At 49.1% G+C, this 26,620-nt stretch overlaps 2 protein-coding genes across 4 annotated transcripts in view; one reads left to right on the forward strand and one right to left on the reverse strand.

Annotated features, from left to right (window-relative positions):
- On the forward strand, positions 1 to 17,256 carry LOC309799074 (chymotrypsin-like elastase family member 2A; the record flags this gene model as incomplete). Its single annotated transcript, XM_082612102.1, is given in 8 exon segments — positions 1 to 40; positions 306 to 394; positions 6,016 to 6,113; positions 7,434 to 7,617; positions 11,229 to 11,361; positions 15,927 to 16,072; positions 17,047 to 17,139; positions 17,143 to 17,256. Coding segments are annotated over 8 exon segments (897 nt in total).
- Positions 17,257 to 19,223: 1,967 nt separating this feature from the next.
- The window catches only part of CASP9 (caspase 9), a 31,565-nt gene continuing 24,168 nt past the window's right edge, over positions 19,224 to 26,620 (reverse strand). For all 3 annotated transcript variants that reach the window (XM_082616360.1, XM_082616358.1, XM_082616359.1), the window contains 3 exons: positions 23,764 to 23,943; positions 23,024 to 23,133; positions 19,224 to 21,486 (listed from right to left, as the gene is read on the reverse strand). In XM_082616360.1, the coding sequence (XP_082472486.1) occupies positions 21,465 to 21,486; positions 23,024 to 23,133; positions 23,764 to 23,943 (312 nt within the window). In that variant the 3' untranslated portion in view covers positions 19,224 to 21,464. The remainder of the gene's footprint in view (positions 21,487 to 23,023; positions 23,134 to 23,763; positions 23,944 to 26,620) is intronic.

The raw sequence follows: 26,620 nt of genomic DNA on the forward strand, positions 1-26,620 counted from the left end.
ATGATCAGGGCCCTACTGTTGTCTACATTGGTGGCTGGAGGTAAGTCCTGTCACCCAGAGGCACTTTTTCAGTCTCCTGGTGGGACTGGGGATGGGACCTCCCTGTACCCACTGGACTCAGTCCTGTGGTTATAAGAAAGCTGGAGTGAAGTTCCAAATAAGTGGGGCAAAGGGCAGGACTCTACCACCTGTGGGGATCCTTCCAGAACAGGGATTCTCTATTTGGGATTTGGGAATTCAGCAAGTGTAGGTTACATCGTTTGGGTCATTGCTACCTGGGCTCACAACCCTCTCTCTTTTTACAGCTCTCAACTGTGGGCACCCCACTTACCTGCCCAACCTGCACAGGGTGGTTGGAGGTGAAGATGTGACAGCCAACAGCAGTCCCTGGCAGGGGAGTCCCCCCACCCCTCCACTTCTGCCCCCCTGCCCTTACCTACCTCACATCACCCCTTTGCCCTCCACCACGGGGTCTACTGCACTGGCAAAGATGAGGATTGGTGGGGACTCAGAGGGCAGGATGGGAAAATTCGCCAATAAAAAATACATTTCTGGGGCTTCCCTGGTGGCGCAGTGGTTGGGAGTCCGCCTGCCGATTCAGGGGACACGGGTTCGTGCCCCGGTCCAGGAAGATCCCACATGCCGCAGAGCGGCTGGGCCCGTGAGCCAGTGGCCACTGGGCCTGCACGTCCGGAGCCTGTGCTCCACAATGGGAGAGGCCACAACAGTGAGAGGCCCGCGTACAGCAAAAAAAAAAAAAAAAAAAAAAATACATTTCTGGGCTTCCCTGGTGGTGCAGTGGTTGAGAGTTTGCCTGCCGATGCAGGGGACACGGGTTCGTGTCCCAGTCTGGGAAGATCCCACATGCCGCGGAGCAGCTGGGCCCGTGAGCCATGGCCGCTGAGCCTGCGCGTCCGGAGCCTGTGCTCTGCAACGGGAGAGACCACAACAGTGAGAGGCCCGCGTACCGAGAAAAAAAAAAAAAACATTTCTGTGCCCTTGGTCAACCTTGGGGGCGGAGGGAGAGGTGCCTTCTCCAGCCTCGATAAAGACCTGCCCTACCCCACAACCCATACACACAAATTCACAAATAGTCTTGCTCTGTTAACCAATCAGATGCTTGCTTACACATGTACTGTTATCCTATGAACCATTCATCACCCTCTATGCAAATATTCCCTGCTTTAAGGAACCAACCAGTGCAAATTAATTCTTTTTTAGTTTTTATTTTTTTAATTTTTGGCTGCGTTGGGTCTCATTGCACGGGCTTTCTCTAGTGGCGAGTAGGGACTACTCTTCATTGCGGTGCACGGGCTTCTCCTTGCGGTGGCGGAGCACGGGCTCTAGGCTCGTGGGCTCAGTAGTTGCAGTGCACGGGCTCAGTAGTTGTGGCTCGCGGGCTCTAGAGCGCAGGCTCAGTAGTTGTGGTGCACGGACTTGGCTGCTCCACGGCATGTGGGATCTTTCCAGACCAGGGCTTGTCCCCGTGCCTCCTGCATTGGCAGGTGGATTCTTAACCACTGCACCACCAGGGAAGTCCCGCAAATTAATTCTTAACTACAGGCAAGTAGATGTTACCAATGAAAGTAAATGCTTCCTTACCTTAAAATAATCCTAGTGATATGGAGACTAAAAATTCTGGTTGGGGCACGGGTATAAATTACCAGGACCTGTTAGTGGTAGGACTCCCGAAGAAAATATGTGAGGCTTACACTGACATAGATAAATATTATAAAATCTCTCTAATCTGACGTGATTGGGACTGAGTCATTGAAAGGTTGCTTATAGCGAAATTATTAGAAACCACACATACATTTTTTAAACATTTTATTTTAATTTAAAACTTGTAAATATATATTTGTTCACCGGTCTGTCTCGTGTAAACCACCCCCCACAACACATCATCTATAATTCCGTTTCTTTAGAGTAAAGCAATGACTGTGAGACATTCAAGAAGCCATGGGAATGAGCTCTTCCAGATTTTTATGACCTGTTTTCTCCATGTTTCCGTTTTCTCGTCGATGCCTAATTTCACAGCAATTTTTCAAAAGTCAGGGTTATCTGGCCTCTTCCAAGCATTTCACTTAGTTTCCAGATAAATCACAACTCACTTTTTGAACTCATGTTTCATCGGTTACACGTCTAATCAATTTACATAATTATAATACAGGCACAACCGGCATACACAGGTTTGGGAACAAAAGGGTCGAATTGGGGTAAGTGCTAGTGCTGAGTGTTCATGGCGCCCCATACAGCCGACAGTATGTTTCACGGAGGGAATGGCAACAACCGTTCATCTTCCCCTCAGTTAAGAGCGCTTCAATCATAGATGGTGACTGATAGTTCGCAATTTATACACTTGGCTCTGTGTATTTTGCCAGTTCTTTTGGCACTTCTCTCATACTCCCATAATATATTTTTTCTGGAAAGTTGGAAGAGGGATCCTATACCTCCCCCTTAAGCAGAGGTCACCCTTGTGCTGAGAACCAATCAGTGCTGCCTACCAAAATATTTCCTCATCCTCTGGACCCGCTGACACTGCTGGTACAAAAGCATCCTTGCCTTGGGAACTGATTAATGTTGGTCTTGGAAGTGTCTCTCTACACTTCCTGCTTCTGCTTCCCTGGGAGATTTTTTTTATTGGGGTTGGTGGGCAGGTCAAGCAGGGTGGGGACCAGGGTGAGGCAAGCAAGGCACTCACTTTGGGGGCAAAATCTAAGGAGGCACCACAAAACTCAGTCACCAAAATGAATATTTAAATGCAATATTTTTTAAAAATCAAACGTTTTCATAACGAACAAAATATCAAAATTTTAAACAAATATAATTTGCTCTGAGTTGCCTGAGAGGTCTCTTTTGTTCCACACTCACCCCAAGATTACGATCCTAGATCATAACCCACCAGACACTTGAAAATAAAGTGCTAGGTGATTCAAAATTAAAGTAAGATGTGTAAAGTTTCCAGACAGATTGTGGAGCCAGACGATCCCTGCTCTACCACATAGTAGCTGTATGAGTGGAGCAACTCAATTTACCTTTCTCGGTGGGTAATATTAAAAATGTATAACAGCCCTTATGGCGTGGACCACATTGTACAAATTTCTGTCGGTTGCCTTAATTTACTCATCTGTAAAATGGGAATAATAATAGTGCCTCATGGGATTGCTGTGATTATGATGTGAGCTGATTCACACTCTGAGCTCAGAACAGTGTCGAGTATATAGTAAGTGTTCAAATTGTTAGACATTTAAAGTGTTAGCTATTGTAATTGTTAATCATTCCAAGAGCCCCCAACAGGCATTATGGCATTATGATCCCCATTTTCTAGACAAGGTAACTGGGGCTCAGGAAAGTTACACAATTGCCCAAAGTCACCCCGTTATCCTGGCAGAAAGTGGAGATTCAAATTTGGTTCAACCTTTGTTCTTTTGGCCACACTTAGCTACCCACAAATTATATGTTTCCATATTATTTCAAATTTTCACATCTGTAGGATGGTTTCAGCCTATTTTCAGATTTTTGGGGTGGGGACATCCTTTTAGGTGTCTTTTTAAATTTTGTCTAATTTTAAGCATTGTTTAAAAAGCCAGTTCATCTAAGGCCCCTTAATGTCAAGCAAACAAGAAAATGCCACGTGGATAACCAGAAATGAGGATGTTTGGAGAACAGCAGGCATCATGCCTGCTTTTCCTCCATGGGAACCCTGGTCAGAGCACACAACCCTCTGCTGTCACCACCCTCCTCTCTGCTTGGCCTTGGCAAGGACTTGAAAGGAAGGGGAAGGACATGGGACCGTTTTGGCAGAGAACCAAGCAGTGCCAAATGCAACCGCCTTAAAGTTCCAACCCACACCTATTAAACTATCAAATCTAAATAGAAACACGTCTTTGTTTAAAGAAAAATGAGGGACTACCCTGGCGGCGCAAGGGCTAAGAATCCACCTGCCAATGCAGGGGACACGGGTTCGATCCCTGGTCCAGGAAGATCCCATATGCCGCAGAGCAACTAAGCGTACGTGCCACAACTACTGAGCCCACATGCTGCAACTACTGAAGCCTGCGCGCCTAGAGCCCATGGTCCGCAACAAGAGAAGCCACCGCAATGAGAAGCCCACGCACCACAATGAAGAGTAGCCCCCACTTGCCAAAACTAGAGAAAGTCCGGGCGCAGCAACTAAGACCCAATGCAGCCAAAAATAAATAAAATAAAATACATTTTTAAAAAATACAAAAATATTTTTTAAAAGTTGAGGAGCTGTAGGGTAAGGTACACTTATGTATGTTCATATTCCTATCAGTGGGTTTAGTCTTGAGGGAAAAACTAGAGAAACAGGTGACAAGTTCTGCAGGAAAGACCAGATCCTTGCCTGGTGAGTCTACTGTCATTCATTCACTCACTCATCCATTCATTCATTTGCTGATTCACTCACTTGTTCAATTTATTAAGGACCCACCATGAGACATGTACTGTTCTAGGCACCTGGAATACAGCAGTGGGAAAAAAAATTCACAGAGCTTATATTAAAGTGGGAGAGTGAGACAACAAACAATTGAATGGGTAAATTCATAACGTCAGGCGATGATAGATACTATGATGAAGAATAAAGCAGGACCAGAGGAAAAGAGACATGTGTGTTCATATCTGTGCATACGTGTGTAAGGATGTACGTGCATACTCTGTTTTAGGTAAGGTCACAGAAGGCCTCACAGGGAAGAAAACCTTGAGCACAGACCTGTAGGAAGTGAAGGAGAAAGCTATGCTAATACATAAGAGAAGAATAGTCCAGGCAGAAGGAAGAGCAAGTGCAAAGGCCCTGAGGCAGAAGTGGGCTTGGTGTATTTCCAGAACCTCGTGGAGGTCAGTGTGGCTGGAGCAGAAGGGAGTGGGAGCCTATAAGGTCAGGGAGGTCATGTAGAGACTTGTAGAGCCTTGTTCAGTTTGGGGTTTCACACTGTGAAATAGGGGGAGCCACTGGCTGTTGGAGCAGAGAAGAGATATAATCATGCTTACATTTTAAAAGAATCATTCTGGCTGCTGTGTTGAGAAATGGGGTGAGGGAGGGGCCAGGGTGAGAGCAGGGAGAATACATAGGAAGCTACAATAATAATCCAGGTGAAAGTTAAAGATGGTTGGGACCAGCAGTTGAGGTGGTAAGAGGGATGCGTTCTGTCTACATATTCTGGAAGTAGAGCAGGCGGGATTTGCTGGTAGATTAGAATGAGGTATATGAGAGAAAGAGAAGCATCAAATTCACTGCCTAGTGTTTTGGCCTGAGCAGCAGGTACAGTGGGGTTGCCATTTACCAACATGGGAAAGCACAGACTTGGGGCGGGGGGGGGAATCAAAATTTTGGTCTACACGTATTAAATTGGAGGAATAGGTCCTAAAGAAATAGCTCCCAAGAAGGGAAAAACCCCAACAAGTCATGTTGCCGAAAGATGTTCAAAACAATCACTTTTTATTTATTTTATTTTTGGCTGCGTTGGGTCTTCTTTGCTGCGCGCGGGCTTTCTCTAGTTGCCGCGAGCGGGGGGCTACTCTCCCTTGCGGTGCGCGGGCTTCTCATTGTCGTGGCTTCTCTTGTTGCAGAGCTCGGGCTCTAGGCGCACGGGCTTCAGTAGTTGTGGCACACAGGCTCAGTAGTTGTGGCGCACGGGCTTAGTTGCTCCACGGCATGTGGGATCTTCCCGGACCAGGGCTCGAATCCGTGCCCCCTGCATTGGCAGGAGGATTCTTAACCACTGTGCCACCAGGGAAGCCCAACAATTACTTTTTAATAGTGTCTTTATTTAATTTTTTGACATTTTGTTCATCAGAGATTTTTTGTGCTAATTTTCTAAAAATTATTAAAATGTTATTTATCCTGATAACTGAGTTTCTTGGTGCCCCGTTAGATTTTGCAGCTGAGGTGAGTGCCTTGCTCACCTTACCCTGGCCCCGCTCTCAGGGCTGGGAAGCTGCAGAGCAGAGAAGCCTGGTCCTTTCAGTGACCAGAGCACCTGCACTTCTTCCCAGGTCTCCCTGCAGTACAGCTCCAATGGCCAGTGGCACCACACCTGCGGAGGGTCTCTGATAGACCAAAACTGGGTCCTGACAGCTGCCCACTACATCACGTAAATGCTCTTCCCCAGCCTCCCAGCCCACTCACCCCACTGGCCAGTGCTCACCTCTCAGAGTTGGAGCCCAGATGGCCTGAACCACCCTGTGTAAAGGAGCCTTGCACATAACCACTTCCTTAGCCAAGAAACAAGTTCTCATCAATGTATAGTTCAGTCTGTTGGTCAGTTGATGGGCCCATACATGACATGGATTAAGTATCCCTTGCGGGGCGCTGAGGGGGACTATGGAAAGGGAGGAGGCCCATCTCCTGTCCTCTTGGGGGAACTAGGTGTGGCCTCAGGATCTGGAACTGAGTTCCCTTGAGCAACTTGAACAACTACTCCAAGCCTCAATACCATCACCTGCTAAAAATCAGGTAACAGAATTTAGTGTGGATTAAATGTGATGATGCATTAAACGGGCTGGCTCTTAGTAAGTGCTCAATAAAAGTGAACTGGCACCATTATAAAGGCCCACAAGGGACAGGAAAGGCTCTGTGACATTCGTTGTTCACCTGACCTCTTCCCTCCCTACAGCCTCTGCTTATCTCACACCGGCGGGTGCTCACTGGAGTTTCCGCTGGGCCAATGTGATGCTTTCATAGCCAGGAGAGGTCCCTTCTCCTCAGCTGATTTACAAGTTCTATGAGGCGGGTGGGGGGAAATAATAGAGGCCTGGGCATCAGGAGTCCTGGTTCTAGCTCTGAACTGTCCCTAACGAGCTGCAAGACTCTGGACCATTTACTCCTCCCTAAGCCTCAGGTTCCCCATCTAAAAATGGGAGGTGAGGGGTTAAATTCAAAGATGCCCATGGGGCTTCCCTGGTGGCGCAGTTGTTGAGAGTCTGCCTGCCGATGCAGGGAACACGGGTTCATGCCCCGGTCCGGGAGGATCCCACATGCCGCGGAGCGGCTGGGCCCGTGAGCCATGGCCGCTGAGCCTGCGTGTCCGGAGCCTGTGCTCCGCAACGGGAGAGGCCACAACAGTGAGAGGCCTGTGTACCGCAAAAAAAAAAAAAAAAAAAAAAAAAAGATGCCTTTGAGGGTAAATGACTGCTGTTATCTCTGTATCCATCTCACTTCCCCCATAGTAACACAGAGTTTATATTATTACAACTTTTATTTTATATCATAGTTTACAGTTGGTATAATACAGTTGCAATTACTGTTTGGTTTTAGTTATTATAACAAATCGACTGCCCAAAGGGACGGAAAACTCCCAGCGCCAACTAGTAGCTTTTGGAGCAGGCACTGACTTGGGCCCATCCCAGCACTGGCCAGAGCCAGGCCTCCAGACAGTGCATTGATTGGGGTGTCCCTGCCCATAGGGGCCCAGAGAGAGGAAAGGACAGCCCAGAGCTTACCTTCCCCGCTTGGCCCCCTCTCCCAATTCCTCCAGGACCTACAGCGTGGTGCTGGGCCAGCACTGCCTCGCCACCTATGAGCCCAGCTCGCTGGCCGTCAAGGTCTCCAAGCTTGTGGTGCAAGAGGACTGGAATGCCAACCAGCTCTCCAAAGGGTGTGTTCTGTCTGGGTGCGCTTGGGGGGTGGGTTGGCAGGGGTGCAGAGCGGGGGTGGGGCGTCTCCCAGAAGGCAGTGTGTGCAGCCCTACCCCATCCTTTGCTCCTTCTGTGGGGAGGGGGGAGGAGCTCTCGGCCCCAAAGATGCCTGGGCTGGGGTGTGACTAGGGGAGGGAGAGGCAAAGACTGTCAGAGCGACCTGGATCTCCTGCCAGTTAAGCCTGCCGCTCCCCTGTCCACCATAGGCACTCAATGACCGTGTATTTACTCTGTGCCAAGTCCTGGGGACACAGGGATAGGTCTGCAGGTCCCACTATAAGTGGAGTCTATGAGTGGAGTAGGACACAGTCCCTCTGTTGTCCCCTACTCTGTGCTCCCTCCCAACACGCCTTTGACATTCTTCAAAGATTCCCTGATACTCTGCTGGGACAGCCTGGGGTAACACACGCAGGAAGCTGGCAAGGGGCTCAGAGCTCTGCAAAGCCCCCCAGGGATTGTTTCCCGACCTGCAGGGAGATGGCAACTCTGCTTCTCCCAACTCCTCATAGACAAGCACATACCATCCTATGTTCACCCGCCATGTCCCACATGCCGTGCTGGGTGCTGGACGCACAGAGATGCACAGGTCACCACACCAGCTCTCAAGGAGCCCAAGGCCAGAAGTGTGGCTGGGAGGCAGTGCGGGGTGGTGGTTAAGGGTCGAGCTTCTGGAACCTGGAGGCTTAGATACGAATACTGACCGCGTGGCCCAGCACGAGTTCCTTAGCCTTTCTGTGCCTCAGTTTCCTCTTTGGTAAAATAAGGACAGTAATAGTGTCTACCTCTAGGGTTGTTGTGAGGATTAAATGAGATAATGTATGAAAAGCACTTAGGAAAAGTCCTGGCACGTGATAGAAACCATATGTGTGGGCTCTTAGCAGCAGTAGTACAATAATGGTGCAATAAAGAGGTGTAAGTGGTTTGAGCCCTGGTCCGGGAAGATCCCGCATGCCGCGGAGCACCTAAGCCCATGCACCGCAACTACTGAGCCTGCACTCTAGAGCCTGCGAGCCACCACTACTGAGCCCGCGTGCCACAACTACTGAAGCCCGTGTGCCTAGAGCCCGTGCTCTGCAACAAGAGAAGCCCGTGCACTGCAATGAAGAGTAGTCCCTGCTCGCCGCAACTAGAGAAAGTCCACGCGCAGCAATGAAGACCCAACACAGCCAAAAATAAATAAAATAAAATTATAAAAAATTATTTAAAAAAATAAATAAAGGCACATGCACCACTTAAAAAAAAAAAAAAGAGGTGTAAGTGCTGGGATCTGTGTCTGAGCCATCAGAGTAGAGGGGAGTGGTCCCAGGAAGTGGAAGAAAGGAGGGAGAGGAAGAAGAGGAAGGGAAGGTTCTCTGCCCGTCAGGAAACTGGTGGAATCAACCCCCTCTTCCCACCCGGTCCACTCTCAATGTGCATTAGAGATTAATTCACATCTAATTCCCCTTCTAGCCGGAAGTTTGCAAGGGCTGTGCCATGCCTGATTCACCCCTGAATCTCCACCCCCTATCCCAGGGAGCGGGCACATGTAGGGGCAGGGAATATTTGCTGGAACATCAGACTTCTTTCATCATTACTAATCCTGAGATCCAGGTGGTATTAAACAAAATTCAGAGCCATGGGGTCACTCTCGCCTTCATTCCACTGGTATCTGTTGAGCACCTACTATATGCCAGGCCCTGTTCTAGGCACCAGGAAACAACAGTGAGTGAAACACACAAGGCCCCCAGTCCTGCGGAGTTTAGGGGACCGCCTAAACCCGAGCATCTCACTGCAGCTCAGGGGACTCCCCCTTTCTGATCACACAAGCAAGCATAAGCACTCCAGTGACCAGCAGACACTGTGCCCAGCCAGCCTGGTCTTCCACTAGGACAGGCAGGAGTGGTGGGGGTCGCCAACCCTCCAGACCCTCACAGTCCAGCCCGCCTTCCCAGTGAGCTCTCTTCCAGCCCCAGGAGTTAGTTTGCACAATCACACCAACTAACACTTAGTGCTTTCCTTGTGCCAGGCACTGTGCTAGGTGTTTCCTGAGTGTTATCATATTTATTCCTCACAACAGCCCCAGGCGGGAAGTACTGTTATTATCCTCAACTCACAGATAAGGAAACCACGACCTAGGAAGGGAAGGAACTTGCCTGAACTTACAGATCCAGAAAGTAGCATTAAATCAGGTGTGATGTGCCCAGCAGTGACCTGATCTGAGCACATCTTCAATACACTTTCATCATCATTGTCGTCATGATTGTCGTCACTGTCCCCACTTTCTGGGGACAGAAAGTTGTCTTCCCTTTTCCTGCTTCCCCATCACCTTCCCGAAACGCAGAGGTATCCATCATCCTCTCCCAATCCCCAAGAGCAGATCTGCAGTTCCAGAAGGGCCTTTAGAAAGAAGAACCCCAGCCAGCTCTTCAAATCTGCATAATTTATCCACATGCAAGGGCTCTTCTGCAGCCCAAGATGCCACTCTTGAATGGCTGCCCAGAAAGTTCGCTCTGCCAAATCTTCCAGAATACTCTGCATCACAGCCCTGGGGAGAGCAGGAGGATGTCCCGTGGCCATAACACCCTGTGATCCTTCATCCAGGCAGCCTGCTGTGGTCCAGCACCGATGATGGTGCACAGAGGATGTGGGGTGTCCGTGAGTCATGAGTCAGTCTCTGCCCCCAAAGGGACTTGTCAGCTAGATGAAATACACACAGACAAGACGCTGGAAAGCCGTAAAATGACACAGAATGGGTCCAGGGAAGCCTTAAGAGATGGGGAGGAGATGGGTGGGCAGAGAGTGGAGAAGGGCCTTTTCACATACACGTGGACCCTCTGTGTGGCCTGGGCTTCTTCACGGCACGGAGGTTAGGATCTAAGAACAGGAATCCTGAAGGACCAGACAGAAGCTGCATTTTCTCATGCCCTAGTCTCAGAAGTCACATGGTGTCACTTCCTCTATATCACAGTCCCCCACCCTCCAACCAGAGGGAAGAAACCCAGACCCCTCCCCTCAAAGGACAGAGTGTCAACATCACATTGCAACAAGCACTGATGGGATGGGAGATCTCATTGCAGCCATCGTGGAAAATGTAATCTGCCAATCACTAAAGGTTTCCTAGACAAGGACGTGAGACTAATGGATAAATCTGGCAGCAGAACTCAAGGTGGAAGGGTGAGTAAAGGCAAAAAGGCCTTTCAGCCTGAACATCTACTGTTTTCTAAACCAAACATAGGAAGCATACGGCTGGGACAGACATTACCAAGCAGTCATGGATTTATTTCCTTGCTGACCCTGGACAGAGCCTCAGAATCCTTGTCAACACAGCCTGCCAGGCAGCCACAAACTAATCCATCAGAGTGGACATTGCAAGACAAACCTATTTGCCCTCCCTGTTCTGTACAGTCCCCTGAAAGGCCTCAGGGGAATTTAGGGCTCCAAGCTCCACCAGGGACAAAATGCAATCCTGGGGTTTAACCACAGCTGCTCCCCAATCCCTCGTAGCCCCAACAGAAGGAAGGTTCACCATCAGGCTGGCCGAGGAGGGGGTTCAATGGTCCCCGCTGGGGCTCTACCTCTTTACAAACCCAGGAACAACATTGCCCCTCAGACTGGCCAACCCCATCGCCCTGACTGACAAGATCCAGCTATGCTGCCTACCGCCCGCTGGCACCATTCTACCCAACAACTACATCTGCTATGTCACGGGCTGGGGAAGGCTGCAGAGTAAGTGGGTGCCGGGAACCCCAAGGATCCCAAGGGAGGGAAGGGAGGCAATGTCACCCTTGTCCTGTCAGGGGCTCTCTCCCCACTCATCATCCAGGGAGTCTGGAAAAAATGGCTGCTGCCTTGGAGAAGCAGGATAGCATAGATGGATAATCAAGTGGGGTTTATTCCAGGAATGCAAGGATTCTTCAATATATGCAAATCAATCAACGTGATACACCATATTAACAAATTGAAGGAGAAAAACCAGCATGATCATCTCAATAGATGCAAAGAGAGCTTTTGACAAAATTCAACATCGATTTATGATAAAAACCCTCCAGAAAGTAGGCATAGAGGGAGCTTTCCTCAACATAATAAAGGCCATATATGACAAACCCACAGCCAACATTGTCCTCAATGGTGAAAAACTGAAATCATTTCCACTAAGATCAGGAACAAGACAAGGTTGCCCAGTCTCACCACTATTATTCAACATAGTTTTGGAAGTTTTAGCCACCGCAATCAGAGAAGAAAAGGAAATAAAAGGAATCCATATCGGAAAAGAAGAAGTAAAATTGTCACTGTTTGCAGATGACATGATACTATACATAGAGAATCCTAAAGATGCTACCAGAAAACTACTAGAGCTAGAAGGCCAGAAACTATCAAACTATTAGAGGAAAACACAGGCAGAACACTCTATGACATAAATCACAGCAAGATCCTTTTTGGCCCACCTCCTAGAGGAATGGAAATAAAAACAAAAATAAACAAATGAGACCTAATGAAACTTCAAAGCTTTTGCACAGCAAAGGAAACCATAAACAAGACCAAAAGACAACCCTCAGAATGGGAGAAAGTATTTGCAAATGAAGCAACTGACAAAGGATTAATCTCCAAAATTTACAAGCAGCTCATGCAGCTCAATAACAAAAAAAAAAACAACCCAATCCAAAAATGGGCAGAAGACTTAAATAGGCATTTCTCCAAAGAAGATATACAGACTGCCAACAAACACGTGAAAGAATGCTCAACATCATTAATCATTAGAGAAATGCAAATCAAAACTACAATGAGATATCATCTCACACTGGTCAGAATGGCCATCATCAAAAAAATCTAGAAACAGGGCTTCCCTGGTGGCGCAGTGGTTGAGTCCGCCTGCCGATGCAGGGGACACGGGTTCGTGCCCCGGTCTGGGAAGATCCCACATGCCACGGAGCAGCTGGGCCCGTGAGCCATGGCCGCTGAGCCTGCACGTCCGGAGGCTGTGTTCCGCAACGGGAGAGGCCACAGCAGTGAGAGGCCCGCGTACCGCAAAGAAAAAAAAAAAAATCTAGAAACAATAAATGCTGGAGAGGGTGTGGAGAAAAAGGAACACTCTTGCACTGCTGGTGGGAATGTGAATTGGTACAGCCACTATGGAGAACAGTATGGAGGTTCCTTAAAAAACTACAAATAGAGCTACCATATGACCCAGCAATCCCACTACTGGGCATATACCCTGAGAAAACCATAATTCAAAAAGAGTCATGTACCAAAATGTTCATTGCAGCACTATTTACAAAAGCCAAGAAGGGCTTCCCTGGTGGCGCAGTGGTTGAGAGTCCGCCTGCTGAGGCAGGGGACGTGGGTTCGTGCCCCGGTCCGGGAAGATCCCACATGCCGTGGAGCGGCTGGGCCCGTGAGCCATGGCCGCTGAGCCTGCGCATCCAGAGCCTGTGCTCCGCAATGGGAGAGGCCACAGCAGTGAGAGGCCCGCGTACCGCAAAAAAAAAAAAAAAAGCCAAGAGATGGAAGCAACCTAAGTGTCCATCATCGGATGAATGGATAAAGAAAATGTGGCACATACAGACAATGGAATATTACTCAGCCATAAAAAGAAACGAAATTGAGTTATTGGTAGTGAGGTGGATGGACCTAGAGTCTGTCATACAGAGTGAAGCAAGTCAGAAAGAGAAAGACAAATACCGTATGCTAACACATATATATGGAATCTAAGGGAAAAAAATGTCATGAAGAACCTAGGGGTAAGATGGGAATAAAGACACAGACCTACTAGAGAATGGACTTGAGGATATCGGGAGGGGGATGGGTAAGCTGTGACAACGTGAGAGCGTGGCATGGACATATATACACTACCAAACGTAAAATAGATAGCTAGTGGGAAGCAGCCGCATAGCACAGGGAGATCAGCTCAGTGCTTTGTGACCACCTAGAGGGGTGGGATAGGGAGGGTGGGAGGGAGGGAGATGCAAGAGGGAAGAGATATGGGAACATGTATATGTATAACTGATTCATTTTGTTATAAAGCAGAAACTAATACACCATTGTAAAGCAATTATACTCCAATAAAGATGTAAAAAAAAAAAAAGAATTCAGACTTGCCTGGGTTCAAATCCAGCTCCTTCACTTACTTGCTATGTGACCTTTGGCACGTTACTTAATTAGCTTTTCCACACTGAAGTTTCCTCATCTGTAAAATGGGGATAAGAACAGCACCTGTATCACAGAGTTGTCAATAATCCATGGGAAGCACTTAGCCCAGCGCCTGGCACATAGTAGGTGTTGTGTGTTAATTGTTGTCACTGTCACTATGCCAGAATGAGGGTTATATTGACTACATGACTTCTGGCACAGAAATCCCTTTTCTTTTTCTCCCCGTTTTTTGGCCATGCCACGCAGCATGTGGGATGTGGGATCTTACTTCCCCAGCCAGGGATCGAACCCATGGCCCCTTCAGTGGAAGTGCAGAGTCCTAACCACTGGACCACCAGGGAAGTCCCCAGAAGTCCCTTTTTTTTTTTTTTTTTTTTTTTTGCGGTACGCGGGCCTCTCACTGTTGTGGCCTCTCCCGTTGCGGAGCACAGGCTCCGGATGCGCAGGCTCAGCGGCCATGGCTCACGGGCCCAGCCGCTCCGCGGCATGTGGGATCCTCCCAGATCGGGGCACGAACCCGTGCCCCCTGCATCGGCAGGCGGACTCTCAACCACTGCGCCACCAGGGAAGCCCCCCATAAGTCCCTTTTTATGGCCCAAAGCCAGAGTCCAAAATAGCATTCACTCTGTGACCTCAGGATTCCAGAGCTCCACAAAGGTCCCTGGGACCCTCATCAGACTCTCTGCTCCCCATCTCAAAACTCATCTGTCCCACGTGCCACCTGACCTTGCTGCTCAGACCCTGGCTACATGTGGGTCTCCTTTTGACATAAGCCCTAAGGGTCAGAAATCCAATGACAGTAGACCACCAAGAAGGAACACCAAGAAGGAACCTGCCCTCCCCTTGTAAAATCACCAGAGGTTTGGAAAATTCTAGGCAGGCTCATGCAGATAAGTGGGGTTTTTTTTTTCATAATGACATATATCTATAAGTGACATTTTTTTACAGAGGAACATCAACACACATACACTCAAATTAGTATCACCCTCTTGCCTGGCTTATCTGCAAAAACATGGATACATGGAAACTCAGCAGAAGTAAGAAGTGGGAAATGTATCTCATGCTTACTGAGATACAAGCACATCCACTGGTTCATTCATCAGAAAACACCCGGCAGAAAGTAGTTCACTGGAGGCAGCAAGAGCCAGGGAAGGGTCCAAATGCTGGGCATTATTCCCAGCTCTGTTGGTCACTAGCTGTGTAAACTTACCTTCAGTTTTCTCATCTGTAAAATGGAAATACGATTGGCAAAGATTAAGAGAGATGACAAAAGTGATGTGAAAATGCTTAGACACTTGCAAAATATAATACAGGTTAGACTAGATTTAATTAGGATGCTCTTGGGAAAGCTGCTTAACTTCTCTTGGCTTCAATGTCCCATCTGTCCCCATGTCCAAAATAGGTATAAATACTTACTGTGAGGATTAGCTTAGTATTTTGAACAGCCTAATAAAATGCAAGCGAAGAATATTATTAGTCTTTGACATGAGTAGCAGCGATGATAGTAATGAAAGTGATGGTGGCAGTGTCGTTGGGAGCCATTAGGAAAGCTCTACTTTCAATGCATTCGAGTATTTTTCCCAAGCTGGGTCTCCAGATGCCAGCAGGCTCAGTGTCATATTTAAGGTAAGTGGTAGAAACCATGGAGCCAGCACAGCAAAATGGAGAGTTTGTTATAAGGATTTAAGAGACTCAGCCAAGGCCAGAGACAGCCAGGTTTCAGGAACAGGAGAGAATCAGGGGCTGAAAGACTATGAGAAACTCAGGAAACCCTCTCTCAGAATTTCTTTTCTTCGTGGATCTACTTCATCCTTCTCTCCCTAGAAGAAAATGGCAGCCACTACCAACAGCTCCCAGATTTATATCCTCTCTGGCTGGGATTTCTTAGTCCCACCCCCAAATTCCCAGGAGAAGGAGCTCATTGGCTTAGCTGGGGTCAGGTGTTCACCCTGAACCAATCAGCAGTGGCCAGAACACTACCCAATCAACTGTGAGGATACATACAGTATGGGCAAACATGGCTGCTCCCATGGCAACCCTATGGATGGAGGGAAGTAAGAGGGACCAGAAAGAAAGGGGCTGGGCATCCCACTACTCACTTTTTCTCTTTGTCCCTGTAACACCTTCTCTCTTGTCTCATGCAGCCAGCGGAGCTCTTCCTGACATCCTGCAGCAGGGCGAGCTGCTGGCTGTGGACTCTGCCACATGCTCCCAACCTGGTTGGTGGGGCAGCACTGTGAAGACCAATATGATCTGTGCGGGGGGTGACAGTGTGAGTGCAGGAAGTCAGGTGACCCCACACACACACCGACAAAATGAGGCTGAGGATGGGGAGAGTCTCTCAGGGTCCTAGACTCCATCCTCCCAGCTGCTGGCAAAACACTGGGAAACAGCTTCACACATTTGAACCTGACCTTTGTCCTCGCAGTCTCCAGAAAAGAGGTCTTGAGATTCTCCTTGTAGTAGTGTCCACCCTCTCACTGCTGGGAAGTCCTTCCTTGGGTCTCACTGAGGTCTCTCATGACTGTCATCTCTCTTATTCTTTCCTCTGTGTAGTAAGGGAGCCAAGGGGCCATATTTGCTGGGTTAGGACCTTTCTAAGGTGATTTCAAGTTTATCTGTTGAATTAGTCCCATTCATGACCCAACGTATCCCTTCATGGTAGCTGCCACAGAGCCTTTCGGATACAGTGTCTTAACCAAAAGGACTTGCTATGTGGTGGACTTTGAAGCAGAGTGGGGACAGAGCGGGAAGGAGCTTCACGTGTCCTTCGGATCACACTGGGCCCCTACACTCTCTGCCCAGGCAGACGGGCCCCCAGGAAACTCCGTCAATGGGAGGAAATGGCCGGTGGTGATTGAGCACGTGGCATTCTAACTCTGGGACACGTCTCAGCTCCTTCACTTACTGCTCGACAGCCTCAGTCTGAGGGCTTCTGTTTTCCTCTTTGATGAAATGGGGATACTGCAACACTTACCTCATAGGTTTTGGTAAAGATTAAATGAGATAAGGCCTATAAAGTGCTTAGCACCATTCCAGGCACACAGAAAGAACACATGCTTGTTCCTGTTGGTATTAGGGTGCCATCTTGAGCTGTGACCACAAGGGCTGGCCTCCGAGAATATGGCAACCCACCGTGGAACAATATAAATGCACTGCCAACGTGTAAAACACGGGGCTCTGAAGGGTAGCCCCTTCCCCTCCCCTCTCATCGCCCCACCCAAGCTCAAAGGCCCCTCCTGACACAACTCTGGCCTTCCCCAGGGGGACTCCGGCGGACCACTGAACTGCCGGGTGGCTAATGGCCAGTGGCAAGTGCACGGCGTGGTCAGCTTCAGGTCCTCCCTTGGCTGCAACTAATACCACAAGCCCTCCATCTTCACGTGGGTCTCCAACTACATGGACTGGATCAATTCGGTAAGAACCGGACCAGCCCAGTGCCCCCCAGGCCCTGCCCTGGCCCTGGCCCCATGAGGGCCATGCCCACCTGAGTTCTGAGGACCCCCTCCCTCCTCTTGAGAGCTAGGAGGCTGCAGACCTGGGCAACCCCTGCAGGATCCCCCATAGGCCCCAAAATTTCTGTGTGAGTTGAGTGAAAAGGCACATAGAGGGTGGTCTTGTCCAAAGAGGTTGAAAATAAAGGTTACTCCTCCAGCATTAACAGCAGGTTCCCTAGGATTCATGGGGTATTTTGGTTTTGCTTATCTTATCTACGTGTAGGCCCAGACCCCACTGCCCAATGCTATATTTATCTGCAAAGCCCAAAACCTGGTCGTTTGAGATCCTCACAGCCTTTATTATTGGAAATTAGTCATTCTAAAGGGTCCCCCAGCTGTTCTGTAGGGTGACCAATCATCTCAGTTTGCGCTGGACTGGGAAGTTGCCTGGGATGCAGGACTTTCTGTTTCAGACCAAGGCAGTCCAGGTAAATGGGGCTGAGCTGATCCCACTATGACTGTGAATGTGTCCCCAGAGAGCTTTAGCCTGTGAGCTCAAAACCAGTGCCTCGCAAACTTCCACACCAGCTCAATTCCTATTTTTAAAAAACAATGAATAAACATTCATTTATAATGAAAACCAGAAAAAAAATTTATTAAAAAAAAAAAAACCCAAAACTGGTACCAATCTTGGGAGAAGCCATGGATACAATCAGAGGTAGGTGGCAGCAACCAGAACAGGGACAGTTGTCACAGGAAGGGCAGGCCTTGGTGGGGGGGACCTGGGAGAGGGCGGAGGCGGCATCGTGCCTCGTAATGGATGCTGGAGGGGAAAAGGAGGACACCGTGCCGATCGGGGGCACTTTTTTACCCACCTCCCAGCAGTGCCACCACCTGGGTTTGCTCTTCTGTAAAATGGGACTTGAACCAGACCAGGAATCATCCACTTTTTTAGGACGCAGAACAAGTCGGGGGTGTGGTGTTTGGGACAGAGCCCCCAAAGAAGGGAAAGCTGGCATCTGGTTTCCTTATTTCAAGTTGAATTTACAGAGAGCTGTTTAATTAAATCAAACCCACACTCCATTATAAAATCAAATATGATGTCACAGCCGTAAGCTTGCAGTCCCAGGAGGAAAACAACACTGTCAAATGGGCACTGTCAAAATAAGCAGGTGGCTGCCTCCGAGTTTTCCCATTAATACTTGAGGGCTCCTTGTTCATTTGTCTGTCTGCTGGCATTTCTCTGCCAACAAGTGGTTACAGGCACCAGAAGTTCCAGAAAAGTTTGTTGGAGAAAAAGGTAAAATCAAGAAGAGAGTGGCCATTAACTTACAAGGTTTTTTCTGTCCATTGGGGGAAAGCTCTGGTCCCCTTTTGGCAGAGGAAAACCTGAGTCCAGCTTTGGAGGTGCCCCCAGCATTTCAAAAGAGCCTGGCCCGAGACGGATTAGATGGGAGGACGCTTAGGGCCTTTTCCCAGCCAAATCTGAGGATCCTTTCCAGCCCCAGCTGCCGTTGTGAGTCACCATGCGGCTGGCCCTGGCAGCACCTTGGAGGCCCCGAGCAGGGCCGGGAGCAATTGTCCTATCTTTTGGTCCCAGCATCAGCTGTTCCCAGCCACAGACACAAGCACAACAGAGCAGGCCTCAGCCGAAAGCCTGGCCAGATGTCAGAGGGGATCCAATGGGGAAAGCAAGCCTTGCGAGGCAGCCGGGCAGAGGCCCTAGGTTCCCGGGACAGCAGCCAGGGCAGGCTCATGTGCCTGTGTCAGGTTCCAGGAGCAGCAGAGCCAAGCTGCCAGCTGTCCTCTGGTAGAGGCCGCCCCGGCAACTGCAGAGGGGCCAGTGGAGCCTTGCAGTGGTCCCAGCCCAGGGGCACAGCTTGGAGTTCCAAACCCAGACAAGTGACGAGCCAAGGTCAGGGGCTGGGAAGCGACAGGAGACAGGTGGCCAAGGGCATTCATCCTTTCAACAGATGTTCGCTGAATGACAGCAACACATGAATCTTCAGCGTTCACCAGCTTTATTTTTATTTTTATTCTAGAAGGTCATACATACTCTTGGTAAAAATATTAAAAGCATATCAAGTGTATTAAAAGTGTATCAAGTAAAAAAGTAGAGATCCCCCTTGTATGACATCTGCAGGTCTACCCCCCCAGAGATAATCATGGCCAATGGCTTGGTGTGTGGTCTTCTGGATTTATTTTGGTGCATCTATAAAATATCTATATACGTACATATAAACATACTGTCTTCTAACCAAAAATAGGGTTTTACTCTCCATTACTGTTCTGCAGCTTAGTCGTTTCACTTAACACCATATCATATTATACATGTGAGCCCACGTATCTATGTCATTCTTTTGAACAGCTAAATAAAATTCCATAGTATGAATATAATGAATGAAGCTTTCATCTGTTTCCTATTTTCCACTCTCACATGGCTGCAATGAACATCCTTGGACGTATATCCTTGCACACTGATGAGAGCATCTATGCTACAGAGATAACGCAGCGTCACTGGATCATGGAGTCGGCACGTTAGGATGTTTAGGAGATGCCAAACCACCTCCGAAAACGGGTTACAGCCCCACTCTCAGCATGTGATGGTGCCTTGACAACGGCAGGGATTGTTAACAATTTAGGGGCTCTCAAACCTTTTGAGAAACAAATGAAATCTACAAACATGCCCGTCCATACATTCGGCGTATAATTTTTTGAGTTCCCAGGCCCCCCGCCCTGAAGCCCAAACTGAACTCCAGGCTAAGACTCCTTTTTACAGGAAGCCCAAACAGGTCAGTGTAAAGCTGTGATGACATCTTTTCTCTGGAGCGTCATTAGAGCCCCTAGGGAGAGCTGCTTCAACGCGGGCCGCCTGATTCACACGGGCAGCGCAGAGCGGGGAGGGAGAAAGCCGGGAACCTGCAAGCAAGGCTCTGCTCTGCTGGGTTAACCTGATTATTTTCTTGTGTGTGTCCTGAAGGTGATTGAAAATAAGAAAATAACTAACCACCAGAAGTCCCCGGGACTGTTTCGGACTTGGAAAGGTCACAGGAGGAAAATAATAATAAAGTGACAACTACACGAATCACATCTTGGTGAGAGTCTTATTAGCAAATCGTCCTCATATCTAAGCCCTGAAAGCAAGAAATAGGCTGGGGTCGAGGCAGCTTAAAGGCCTTGGCGGCGGGGGTAAGGGTGCGGGTCCTGCAGCCAGGAAGGCACCTGGAGGGATGGGCTGGACTCAGGAAGACCTGGGCCTTGCCGGGTCTCTCCACTGGTTAATTGTGTTCCCTGGACAGGTGACTTAACCTCCCCCAACACACAGCTCCCACCCCAGTCACCTTCCTGTGATGGGGTAGGGGGGAAAGTCAAAAGAAATAAGAGCTGGGGAAATGTTTCCCAAAAATCCAAAGTCCCCTTTATATAAGGAAGAATAAAGAGTTAGTGCAAAATGAGGGGGGGGAAATAGGTGAAAGAGAGTCCATATTCACCTAAGGTTTTGGTTTGTTTTGTTTTTAAGAACACTGCAATATAGACAAAACTTGGTAATTTTTAAAACTTCATTTAGGACTCACAGATTCTAACTCTTCAAACTCTAGTAGCCCCAAACTGCTGATCTAAAAGAGATACTGGTCTGCTTGTCACCAAAGTTTCCTGTAGCTCAGTGGTTCTCCAGTGGGGGCCCACCAGGGAGACTTGGCAATGTCTGAAGACAGTTTTGGTTGTCACGACTCGGGGAAGGGGTGCTGCTCGCATCTAGTGGAGAGAGGCCAGGGATGCTGCTAAATGTCCCACAGTGCACAGGACGGCCCCACAACTAAGGATTCTCTGGCCCCAAATGTCAGCTGTGCTGAGGCTGAGAAGCCCTGATGTGGAGAAAACACAGGGATCACAGGCCACAGCCACTAGCCAGGAACGGGCCCCTGGCAAAGAGCCCTGTGGTGTCCACGGCCTTCTGCTCTCCTTCCTCCATCACCGGTCATTTGGCTCCAGTTTGAAAGCTGCTAGGAGCCTGTCTGCAGTCCGTGGGGGGAAACAGCAGACCTCTACAGGCTACAGAATCCTTCAATGGGTGTCAGCCACAGCTGTAGGAAAGTCCAGGCCTCAGCTGCCACCAGGGCTGGAGCAGGAAGGTTTTGGGGTGAAAGGTAAGGCAGGGTGAGAGGCCCCAGCCTCATTACGTTTTAAAGAAAAGTTTTTTCCGGAGGAAATTAAAACATCCAGGAATCTGTTTGTAAATTCCTTTCACTGAAACAGCATTAGCAACCTGTGAAAACAAGACCACAGGGAGGCCTGTGAGTTCTCTTGACTGAAGTAAGAATTCCAAAGAAGGGCTGGGGGAGCGTCCACCAAGTGAGAATTTTATTTTATTTATTTTTATCTATTTATTTGGCTGTGCAGGTCTTAATTGTGGAATGCGGGATCTAGGTCCCTGACCAGTGATCGAACCCAGGTCCACTGCATTGGGAGCACCAAGTCTTAACCATTGGACCACCAGGGAAGTCCCCACCGAGTCAGAACTTTAAAAACAACTCTAGGGACCTCCCTGGTGGCGCAGTGGTTAAGAATCCACCTGCCAATGCAGGGGACATGAGTTCGATCCCTCGTCCAGGAAGATCCCACATGCCGTGGAGCAACTAAGCCCGTGTACCACAGCTGAGCCTGTGCTCTAGAGCCCGTGCGCCAAAACTACTGAGCCCACGTGCCACAACTACTGAAGCCCACGCACCTAGAGCCCATGCTCCGCGACAAGAGAAGCCACCGCAATGAGAAGCCCGCGCACCGCAACGAAGAGTAGCCCCCACTCGCCGCAACTAGAGAAAGCCGGGTGCAGCAACAAAGACCCAATGAAGCCATAAGTTAATTAATTAATTAAAAAAAAAAAAAAAACTCTAGCTGCAGCCTCCTTGAGTGTGTGTGTGTGCACGTGCGCACTGGACGGGGGATGGGGGAGGGGTTAGAGAACAAGCATCTCAACTGTAAGTTTAGAAAATTCAAAATTCAGAATTTCAAAACTCAGAAATTCACAAAGTTCAAACCAGACTGAAAGGTTTGCATGAAGGAAAGTTGAGAGAAGATACTGGGCCCCAGGAGCCAAGTGCACTGCTTAGCCCTGATGGGCCCCCAGCTGCCCCTGAGACCTGCGCATCCGCGGCCATGGCTCATGGCGCCCCCTGGAGTCGTGCTGCGTGGTGGCACCGCACCTGCTTTTCTTCTCTCCTCTGCTCAGCAAAGCTCAGAGCCGGAGCCTCCCCAGGAGGAGGTCCCAGCCCATATAGCTCCTTCTCACGGCACAGAATACCTGAACAGAGCAGGAGGGGCCCATGCGTGCTCTGAGACACTTGGAGGAAGTAACTGCTCTGAGTGGGGCCCTATCCGGCTGGCCTTCCCTGTTCTCACTGAGGCCTTCCAGAAGGGGAGACACTAAAAGGATTCATGGGTCAAGGATTCTCAAGGGTCAAGAGCAGAAGGCCGTGCAGTGGGGAAAGGGTGCAGGCCCTGCGACCTGCCTTCAGGGCCACGCTCAGGCACTGGGCCATCCCACCCTGGCACTGAGGACTGGCTCCATCAGTGGGCGGGGACTGAGGTGTCAGCCTGGGACCTCAGAGGCTGGGGAAAGCAGTCTTTTGCATGATGAGCAAATGTCACTGCAGGCAGTAATTTCTCGCATTAGGAGAAGCAAAAGCACCAACTCTCAGGGCAAGCCCGGTGCAGAAGAAACCTCTGGCTTGGGCTTGGGGCCCTGCTCAGCCCCACCACCTGCCCTGGGGAGGATGACACACTGGCCCTCCCACCAGCCTCACCCTGAGCAAGAGTGTCTGAAGGTCTTCGCAGTGAGCCCACTGCTCAAAAATGCTGTCCAGGGTCTCGATGTACCAGGAGCCGCTCTTGGTATCCCTCCAGGAGACAAAACCTGCCGAAGGAGAAAGGCTGAACTTCATTGGGAAGCTGCCCCTCCCCACGTGTGCAGACGGGCCCACCTCCACACTTGGACTGATGTACACAGCCAGCAGCAGCCCACATCTCCGTGCTCTGTCCCATCGTGATCTTATTGCATCCTCACCACTACCCTGTGACTTTGGTCATGCTTCCCATTTTCCTAACAAGGCAACCAAGGCTCGGAGAAGTCAGGTGACTCTCCCGAGGGATAAGAAAGGAAAGAAACTAACACTTGTCACACCTGCTATGTGCCAGGCGCTGTGCTCAGTGGGGGAGCAGCCACCTTGTTAAACTCACCATGACGATCCCTAAGGTACAATCAATATACCCATTTTAAAGATGAGAAGACTGAGGCAGGGCCAGGATGAGGGTGAAGCGAGTGAGGCACACCAACGCAAGAATGCATGCCTCCTTACACTTTGCATTCTAGGCACCCTGACTGCCTCGCCCTGAGCTGAGGCTCAGAGAGGTGAAGTAACTTACTCAGGGTCACAAGAGGCAGAACAAAGTCTCACACGCAGGTCTCTTCTTCACAACACAGCCGCTTCTAGGGCAGATGGGGGGACCTGCTGGCTGGAAGGACAAGCTCTCACGATCCACTCACCTGGGAAGGTGGAGTAGGACACCAAGATGTCGCTAGGTGTGGGCAAACTAGACACGGCATCCGGCTGGTCGACGGTGACTGGGCCTTCCTGGAACGGGGTAGCATCGGGCTCAGGGTCGCTGTCAGGGGTCCTGTCTTCAGGGGAAGTGGAGGCCACCTCAAACCCCTGGTCTTTCTGCTCTGCAGGAAACAGAAACAGACAACACTTGCCAGTGTAAACACCCAGACCAGAGCTCCCACTTCTTGGTGCCACCAGCCTGAGAGGCCTGATTTCCTCTGGAGCCGGGGGCCTAGTGCTGGACAAACAGGAGCAGGAAACCGAAACAGGGGCTTTACTTTTACTGTAACAAGAGTTTTCCACATTCATTAAGTAAAGCTGGGGGTGAGGGCAAGGATGCAGAAATTTTTTAAACAGCTATAAAAATAAGTTACAAGGTATACACCCAAAAGGATGGGAACCAGGTGTTTGAGCAAGAACTTGTGCAGCAGTGTTCATTACAATATTCACAACAGGCAAAAGCTAGAAACCACCCACGTGTCCAGGGACAGATGAACGGATAAACAAAATGTCTATAAACATCCAATGGAATATTGTTCAGGCTTAAAAAGGAATGAAGTACTGATAGAGAAAACAGTGTGGAGGGGCCTTGAAAACACGCTGAGTGAAAGAAGCCAGACACCAAAGGCCACAGAATATGATCCCACTTATATGAAATATCCAGAAGAGGCGAATCCAGAGAGGAGAAAGCAGATTAGTTGCCAGGGGCTGGGAATGGAGTGACTGCTAACGGGTATGGAGTTTCTTCTGGGGAAAGATGAAACGTTCTAGAATTAGATGGTGATGATGGTCACTCACATTGTGAATGTACTTAATGTCACTGAATTGTACAATTTAAAATAGTTAAAAATGCTAAATTTTATGTCATTAAAAAGTCACACTTCCCTAGTGGTGCAGTGGTTGGGAATCCGCCTGCCAACGCAGGGGACATGGGTTCAATCCCTGGTCCGGGAAGATCCCACATGCAACTGAGCCCATGCACTACAACTACTGAGCCCACGGGCCACAACTACTGAAGCCCACGCGCCTAGAGCCCGTGCTCCGCAACAAGAGAAGCCACCACAGTGAGAAGTCCGCGCACCACAACAAAGAGTAGCGGCCGCTCACCGCAACTAGAGAAAGCCCGCGCACAGCAACAAAGACCCAACGCAGCCATAAATTAATTAATTAATTAATTAAAACAGCATATAGATTTTTTTTAAAAGTCACGTTATACAGCCTTATAAAGGAAGGAAATTCTGACACATGTTACAACATGGATGAACCCTGAGGACATTATGCTGAGCGAAAAAAGCCGGTCACAGAAAGACAAATACTGCATGATTCTGCTTACATGAGGTGCCTCGAGTAACCCAATTCATAGAAACAGAAAACAGAATACTGGTTACTAGGGGCTGGAGGAATGGGGAATGGGGATTAGTGCTTAATGGGTACAGAGTTTCAGTTTTGCAAAATGAAAAGAGTTTTGGACATGGATGGTGGTGATGGCTGCACAATAACGTGAACGTACTTAATACCACTCCAGAGCTATACACTTAAAACTGCTTACCATGGTAAATTTTATGTGTATTTTATCACAAAGTTTTTAAATTAGAAAAAATTACCCCTAAAAAGGTCACAGAACAGTATATAACGTATGACCTGTTTGGCATAGACATGATGGATAAATGGACAGGAGAGAAAGAGAAAAGTCTGGAAGGAAACACCAGTTGTTAACAGTGGCTCTTCTGAAGAACAAGAATGGGAGTAGGGATGGGCCCAGGACTTTGACTTTTCACCTTTATACACCTCTGAGGGCTTTGATTTTGTTTGTTTTTGTTTGTTTTTTGGTTTTTGGTTTTTGCAGTACACGGGCCTCTCACTGTTGTGGCCTCTCCCGTTGCAGAGCACAGCCTCTGGACACGCAGGCTCAGCAGCCATGGCTCACGGGCCCAGCCGCTCCGCGGCATGTGGGATCTTCCTGGACCGGGGCACGAACCTGTGTCCCCTGCATCGGCAGGCGGACTCTCAACCACTGCGCCACCAGGGAAGCCCTGTTTGTTTTTTTGTTTTGTTTTGTTTTTTTTCCTGTCTGTTTTTTAATGAGCATGAACTTTTTTTTTTTTTTTTTTTTTTTTTTCCGTACGCGGGCCTCTCACTGTTGTGGCCTTTCCCGTTGCGGAGCACAGGCTCCGGACGCGCAGGCTCAGCGGCCATGGCTCACGGGCCCAGCCGCTCCGCGGCATATGGGATCCTCCCAGACCGGGGCACGAACCCGTATCCCCTGCATCGGCAGGCGGACTCTCAACCACTGCGCCACCAGGGAGGCCCCGAACTTTTTTTTTTTAATAAATTTTTTTTTTTTTTGGCTGCATTGGGTCTTCGTTGCTGCGCATGGGCTTTCTCTAGTTGCAGGGAGCGGGGGCTACTCTTCGTTGTGCTGCACGGGCTTCTCACTGCGGTGGCTTCTCTTGTTGCAGAGCATGGGCTCTAGGCGCGCAGGCTTCAGTAGTTGTGGCACACGGGCTCAGTAGTTGTGGCTTGCAGGCTGTAGAGCGCAGGCTCAGTAGTTGTGGCACACGGGCTTAGTTGCTACGTGGTATGTGGGGTCTTCCCAGACCAGGGCTCGAACCCATGTCCCTTGCACTGGCAGGCGGATTCTTAACCACTGCACCACCAGGGAAGCCCAGCATGAACTACTTTTGATCTCATGAGTTTACCAACCGATTATTATGCACTTTGATCATTTTGTCCTTGTTGATTTTTTTTAACCATATTTGTGGCTCCTTCCCCAAACACACATTAAATCTCAACATTATG

Source organism: Mesoplodon mirus (genome assembly GCF_964341445.2).
Source record: "Mesoplodon mirus genome assembly, chromosome: 3".
NCBI lineage: Eukaryota > Metazoa > Chordata > Mammalia > Artiodactyla > Ziphiidae > Mesoplodon > Mesoplodon mirus.